Source organism: Blennius ocellaris, assembly GCF_963422515.1.
Source record: "Blennius ocellaris genome assembly, chromosome: 8".
Lineage (NCBI taxonomy): Eukaryota > Metazoa > Chordata > Actinopteri > Blenniiformes > Blenniidae > Blennius > Blennius ocellaris.
In genome coordinates, this window is record NC_137657.1 from 23,336,580 (window position 1) to 23,344,369 (window position 7,790).

The following is a 7,790-nucleotide window of genomic DNA, read 5'->3' on the forward strand; positions in this document are numbered from 1 at the left end:
CGTATTCAATTAATGGCTCTATAGCGCAAAACGGCTTCAAAATCTTATTAAACTATTTTATTTATTAATAAAATGTGTTGCATTTAAAGTGGCCCAAATTGTTACACTATTGTTTTACATTCTGAAGGGACAACACATGTGCAATTTAACATAAATGTTGATGGCAACTGATTATTAAAAAAAAAAGTTCTGTGGATAAAAGTATTTAAGTACATTTACTGGTGTTTTTGATGTAATGTTACTTTCTCAATTTAATTTAACTTTAATGGAAATTATTGACATGTTTGAAAGCTATGGACTGGCTTTTAAAAAACAGAATAATTTTTTTGCCACTGATATCCAACAAAATGTATTCTATACCAGCCATGTTTCTATTCATTGCTTTCACGTCAGAACAGCCAGCATGCTCTTATCTCATTAAATGCATGAGCCCACATTTCACAGGATATCGCTAATAAGAGGAAATAATGCAAGCCATGGGCTCTCTGCACTTCAGGCAAAGCAGACAGCTCAATTGCCTACCAACCACTCCACATGTTTGTCTTTGACTCCCATATTCGTCTGATTCCCAATAATTAAATTATTGGGCATCATATAAAATAAGTAGTTAGTCAAAGTTATCTCTTGCTCCAATACTTTCTCTTAATAAATCATATAATTAAACATATGATCTGGTGAATTAATGAATTTCACTCGTCTTTTTCATTTAAATAGCACTTTTCCAGCAGCTACATACACACATATAAAACAGGCATGTTAGTGCGATAGAAAAAACAAGACAAAACAAGGATCCATTGACGCATGCTCCACTTTAAACCTCTTGCAGACGTTGCACGTGCGCCACTCACCTTTATTGACGTCAGACCTTCATCCGGATGCTTCTTCCAGCATGTTGGCTTTTACTTCCAAAGATCCAGACAAAGCCATGAAATGGAAAAACCCCGACAGCTTGTTAGTTGAAGCACTTTAAAAAAACAAACAAACAAAAAAAACAACTTCACGACACTCAGCGGGCTGCCAACACCTGGAGAGGTTTCTTCAAAGTAAAAGCCCCTGTTTCAAACTAAAAGTAGCCTAAAGATATATTCTAAAACATTTCTTATATTGACTGTTGCAGCAACAGCGGATGTTTGCATTTCAGATTGTTGTAATATGTCAGCAGAAACTTCATTTTGACATAAAAATCAATTATGCCAATGTGCTTCAGACAGTTAATAAAACACAAGCAAGGAAATAAATCACAGGTCATGTTGGTGATGATGATGATGATTATCATCATCATCATCATCACCATCATAAGTTGCTCTTGAGAAGCATTTAGGAGCATGGAGATCAAGCAGATCACAAGTTCCACCCGGTGCCAACAAATGTGTTTTTAGACTCACAAAGAATTAAAGTTAATCTTAAGCGAACCGTTTTAATACATGACAAGAAGCCACTTCAGCACAATAAATATTATTTAAAAAAATAAAAGGTGTGGTGAACCTACAGGATTCAGAAAATACAAAAGCAGGGGTCAAGTAAACTAAAGTAATGTAAAAGTATACACATTTTAAGACAGTGTTGAATAGACATCCAAAGTAACAATCATTTTACTTGAGTACTCCCACCGCTGATGGCCACAGTTTTAGACAATATCAACTCAGTCTAACTTGGTGAAGTGTAAATACTGAAAGTGTCAACTTTAATAAACGCTCACAAAATCACAACAGTCTCTATGAATTATTCTCTTGGTAATGTGAATGTTATTGGGACCAAAACCCAAAGCTGTCCTTCCATTATTTCTGAGGGCATTTGAGTAAGAATTAATTGGTATAGAGAATAGAATAGAATAGAATAGAATAGAATAGAATAGAATTGCACACACCGACACTCATCAATAAGAATATTAAATAAAAAAGGAACAGAATCTATATAATATAATACATATACATTTAGATATACATTTACACACATATGCTAAATATCACATATGCAGGCAGCTTTTTATGAAAGAGTCTCATTGCAGCAGACAGGAAAGACCTCCTGCTGTGTTTTGCACTTTGGTGGGCTCAGTGTGTAGCTGAAGGTGTTTTCTCTGAAAGCCTCCAGGTGGCGCAATGGGCGACATTCACTGCTCAGTGTACAGTTTCCTGACCACCCTCACTCTGCCCCTGGTCACCTGCTGGGCTGAATCCAGCTCAGTCCTGATGGTGGAGCCATAGAAGACAGGCATTGAAGATTTTTAATCTCCTCAGGAAGATGTAGTCCGGCTTGTCATCCAGCTCCACCTTCATAGCTGCTGCTCAATATTACCTCCACCTCCGAGCCAGACTGGGCTCTTCCTCCTGTTCAGTTGGAGGTCGTTGAGGTTGCACTAGTCCACAAAGGAAGAAGTAAAATATAATCCTCCATCCTGTTGTTGCTGGTCAGTGTGGACATACCAGACGAGTGGATGTGCATCACATGTATGTTGCCATTCAGGCAGTTTGGATTTTAGCATCACGAACAGTCATGGAGCAGAAACAATCAGTTTTCTTTTCTTGTTTTTCACACCACACTTTGTTGAGCCTCTTTGTCTTGAAAGAGCAGTGGGAACCAGAAATGCAGCTGAATGAGAGAAGACAAAATTAAAGTCAATATTATACATTACACATGTGCCTTTACGATATTACCTGGCAGAACAATTTAGTTATATATTGCAATGCAAACCTTAGAAATGAGTGACACGAGACTGCGATTGCTTTTCTCTCTCCTCATTTTAAATCTCCCCCTTAGGATTTTGCCATGCAGGTACTGTGCTCTCTCCTCAGCAGCCGAAGTAAAGAATCCTTCACAGACTATCAGCCTGAGCTGGGAGACTTTAGCAGCCATCAAAACCATGATGAGTAGGATGAGCAGAATAGCTGCCAGCGGGAATATGGAGTTGTAGAGCATCAGTCTGGGCTTGGGGAGACACTTCTTCTCAAACAAAGTCACCGAGTAGGAAAAATCTTCCTGATGAACTTCCTCAACAAAGGGTATCCCAATCAACGTTGCAATTCCCTAAAAAGATGAATAGATAAGTTTTTCAGTCGTGGAATAATGAGGCAAATGGTGAGAAAATGACAGATGCACTTACTTTGATGCTCATGACCAGCGGGACATGGAAAGGCTCCAGCTCTGATAACCTTGTCGTCACAATATCGACAAAACAGTACAGCAATGCATCCAGACTTATAAAGATGACCCACGTGACAAAGTGGGAGAGAACCGGCATCCCAAATTTGAGCATGGCTTTCGCCTCCCTGGCGGTGGGCCGGGCGGAGGCGACGGAGGTGTACAGCTTCTCCTCCTTCGCGGTGAGGGGCAGGACGTGGGGCTTCCCTTCAGCCTTCCGCTTCTCGTCCAACTGAACGAACCTGCCGCTGATGAACCGGTTCTCGTACTTCATGTCCCCGCAGTACCTTCTTATGTGCAGGGCGATGAACATCATGAGCACCAGGAAGCTGACGGCGGGGAACATCCGGTCGGCCACGGAGGAGATGGTGCTCACGAGGGCGTGCACGTGTTTGACGGTCTCGTTCAGCTTCTGCTCCGCCTCGGAGAGTTTCCACTTGAAGTTCTCCGATTCCAGTCGAGCTGAAACCTTGAGCTCCGAGTCGAGGTTGAACACCCCCAGGTCTGTGACGCCTTTGAGCATGTTTCCGATCCACTTCAGCATCTTCACATAGTTACTGAAGGGAGCAATGATGGACGCCTTCTTCACCTGCAGGTTGCAGATCATACTCCTGACCAGGCGCGTCAGGTTCTCCACCGTGTTGCGGATGTTCTTCAAAACCACCAAACTGGTACCAGCAGTCAGAAGCAGGTTACGACTCTTCTTCATAAAAATGGATATGACAAATAGAGTCCCCAAACACCTCGTTTTCTTTGACAGGAAGAGGGCGACGGTCAGTACGGTCCCCGAGACGCCGACAATCCCTCCTGCCACGACCAGCTCATAGTCCAGGACGAAGAGGAGGTAGAGGAGGAGCAGGGAGCTGAGCAGGAGACTCGACAAGCTGCAGGTGAGGAGCAGAGTGACAGTTCGTTTCAAACCTTCCCGTTTACCGGTGGTGAAGACGTCCAGAGCCAATGAACCAAAATCCTCGAGGCTGTGTTTTGTATTGATCCACAAGGGACACATTTTCAACATCAAATCAGAATGTAGAGCAAAAAATTGTTATATAGTTTAACTATAAGTTTCTATAGCTTTAACTATATTTCGGATGTAAAAACAATGTGAACCATCCAAGCCTGAACTGCAGATGTAGAATTCTGTATTCTAGTGTTCAGTCTCCTTAAATGTGACATAAAGAGGAACTCCTCAAACCTCAGCCAGGCGTCACTTCCCCGTCATCCCTTCTTTTAACCAAAAGCAGAAGCAAACCGAGACGAATGTGAGGCTGAATTTGAACACGTGAAGCAACAAATGTGCTTGAAGAATAAGTCACACTTTGTTCCCACGACTCTAAAGATCTGTGCACAACCAGAACTGTAACAGGGATGACAATTACAGGCCTTTGAATAAGGGCCTAACCTCCTCTAACATCCTTCTCATAATGCATCCTGTTGCTTACAGACAAAACCGATCAACGAGAAAATATCTTCATGTCAATATGTTTAGGGTTTTAAACTAAATTGGCTACTTAGTGAGAGATTGTATGCGACTGTCACGATGTGAGTTGGCAGATCTGCTCTACTTTTACTTAAAGACACAACTATTTGCTGTTTTGTTTGGGCTGCTGGTGAAATAACCAGTCATAGTGAGAGGAAGATCAATTTACTTAACAGATATAGACAGATATAGTGTGTGAACCTCTCATGTTCATGTTATACCCTGAAATCTAATTAATACATGGAATTTCACCATTAACCTTCTATAAACTCAGAAGTGGAAAGATTAATGGACCAACCAAACCCTAAGTGTATTAAAACGAAATGTGCACTCCTCAGCAGCATAGTTTTGATTGTATATATTCAAAGTATTTTACACAAGGGGCAGCCATCTGGATTACAAATAGACCATATATTGTTGTTCAATGTGGGCACCTGCAGTGTACACAATTCTTTTGTTGTAATCTAAATCAGTTGTCACCCGCTTGGGGAAGTTTTTCTTTTTCTTAGATGAAGATATCTTAAGGTTGGATGTAGTTCAAAGATTTGGAGAAGCAGGAAATGAATTTGAGTCAAAACAATGTCACTGAAAATGTGTGCGTGTTTTGTTTTAACCATCACTCCACTCTTAGCATCAGTGTAATAACAATTTTTTTTATTTTTAATTTGAAAAATAACTTACATAAATCTCTGTACTCAACCATACTTAACCAAGACATAGCCTTGGCATTAACACATTGCACCAAAAAGAGAAAATTAAAAGGCATTCAAAAGGATAAATAACATATGTCTTTGTCATCATGAGGCATTTTTCCAGTTCCAAAAGTGTCTAATCAACCTATTCATGATAGCTCATTTATTCAAATTCTGACATCTAAAGGTATGTACAATGGAAATCAAAATGAATATATGTATATATATATATATATATATATATATATATATATATATATATATATATATATATACACTGTAGTTTGTTACAGCAACAAGGTTTTTCTTGGACATTAAAATGCATCATCTTCATGTGGAAAAGGAACAATGCCTCAGTTCAGTTTCATTCAGACATACTGCAACTATAAGATTCATATACCTCCCAGACATGAGAAGTATTAATAATTAGTAAAAATAGAAAATAAAAAATAAACTGGTCTTGGCTTTTAAATAAAACTAACAAAAATATAGTAAATTAATTTCATTTTCATTAAAACAAGAAAAAAAAAACATTTTCTGTGGCAATATCCCTTATTATATGAACTTGTGATTAGCTCATCTTCACATACAGTGCCTGTAGAATTGAACCACAGCAACACACATCTCTTGCACGGTTGCTGCCTCTTGATTAGGTATAGACCCCTTACTGTACCAGTACAGATTATTTTTGCATGTTCGTCAACAATACTGAAATAAAATACACTTGCGATCACAACGTTTTCGCCAGCCTCCGATAAATATAAAATCTTTTCGTTGTCATTTTTTTTTTTTGTTAATTTCCTCAAAAACCTGAAAGAAAATATGACTTTTGGGGGGGGTGGAATGTTTTGTTAAAACTTCAATAAATGGCCACGGAAGACCAAGAACTAATTTGCTGTAGAGCTCAATTTAAGGTGAGGGAGAAAAGTAATGAAGTTGACATGCACTGTACAAGAAACTGCAAAAATTCCAAATATCATCTTTATCAAAACATGCTGAGTTACTGTAAGGTGTGCCCAAGCCATGTTGCAGAAAATCCGTTTCAACATGCTTGTTAAACAAATCAAATCCAAATAAAAGTACAGACTGAAACAATACAGAACTGTAAAAGAACCAACAGTCCTAAAATCCGGACGTTATCAGGGGACTGAACAATGGTAGCAATGATTAGTACAATGAGAAGTACCCTGGGACAAGGAAGAAAAAGAGAAACATGTACAATTTGCACATAATGTTTATCTTTATAAGGCGTGAGCCTTTTACAATGAAATAAATAATTTACATTTATTTTCATTATCACTTTTTGTCACATAAACATTTTTCTGTTAAATATCTCCAAAAGTTTCCTTTAAGTTTCCCTTATCTGCAGGTCTGCAAAAGACAGACTCATGGATGGTCTAAAGAATGATAAACAATGTCTTTTTTCTTTTCTTTTTTTCCACGATGTTGCATTCACTCCCCTTGAAAACCATGCACTAGTGAAATTTATCTTTAAAAATAATAGAAATTGTTGAAAATGGCTGATCTGTTTTATTTCTTTTTCTTCATCTTTTTTTTTTTGTAAGTTACAGCCTCAAGAAAATAATTTTCTTTTTTTTTTTTTAAATTCAGCTAAATTTGTGTCCATGCAAATGAACTAAAAAGGAAAAAAAAAAATAACCCTTTTTTTTTTCCATTTAATTTCCATACAATATATCAACAGAGAAAGAATGATGGTAAGATTGTACATCTTTTCATCGCGTTTGAATTGTTACTGTTTGTTTTTGGAGCGTCGATGGTAGCCACTTGGATATTGCCTCTGATTACGTCTTCTCAATGGTGATTTACCAGTACGGGTTGGTCAGTACAGAAACCGGGAGTATGCAGGGCATTTCTTTTTGGGGGTTCTGGGGGAGTGTGGATATCAAGCTGGGACACACCTCACACAGAGTGATGGTCTCCAAAACTCCATCTACACTGCGAGGTCTGTTGGCGTGGCGTGACCAAGCATCTGGATAGAAACACTGTCACCCCCTTCAGATACAAGTACATTGACATCTAAAGAAAAAAAAACAAACAAACAAACAAAAAAAACTAAACAAATGAAAAGAAAAAAGAAAGAAAAAAAAGCAACATTTTATTTTTTTTTTTTCATTCGAAAAGGGCTTCTGTAGAACTCGTTTAGCGGTTCCCAGTGTTGACCCCCATGGCTTCGAATTGGATGAAAACCTGGAACTGACGGATTCCTCGTGCTAAGGAGTTCATTCCAGTTTCCTCCAAGCAACAACAACACCCAGCAATCCCTGCTGCCAGGCGCTCGCGACGACGCTTCGCCGTGTGCACAATGTGCGCAACGTTTTTGCTCAAAACAACAGGATCACGTTTTGCACCCCTAGAAACAGGCTCAGAAGACACAACATCAAGCATGCAGTGTAACCGGGGGGGCGTGACCTGTATTCGCAACACTGGCTGCTACAACAACGCTATCAGTCCACACGCTG

General features: G+C 39.1%; 1 protein-coding gene across 1 annotated transcript; it reads right to left on the reverse strand.

Annotated features, from left to right (window-relative positions):
- Window positions 1-2,529: 2,529 nt before the first annotated feature.
- dcstamp (dendrocyte expressed seven transmembrane protein) lies at window positions 2,530-4,147 on the reverse strand (the record flags this gene model as incomplete). The annotated part of the gene is made up of 3 exons (XM_080500559.1): window positions 2,530-2,589; window positions 2,692-3,024; window positions 3,101-4,147. 3 exons carry the CDS (start codon window positions 4,145-4,147, stop codon window positions 2,530-2,532), a joined length of 1,440 nt encoding a protein of 479 aa, XP_080356685.1.
- Window positions 4,148-7,790: the final 3,643 nt, after the last annotated feature.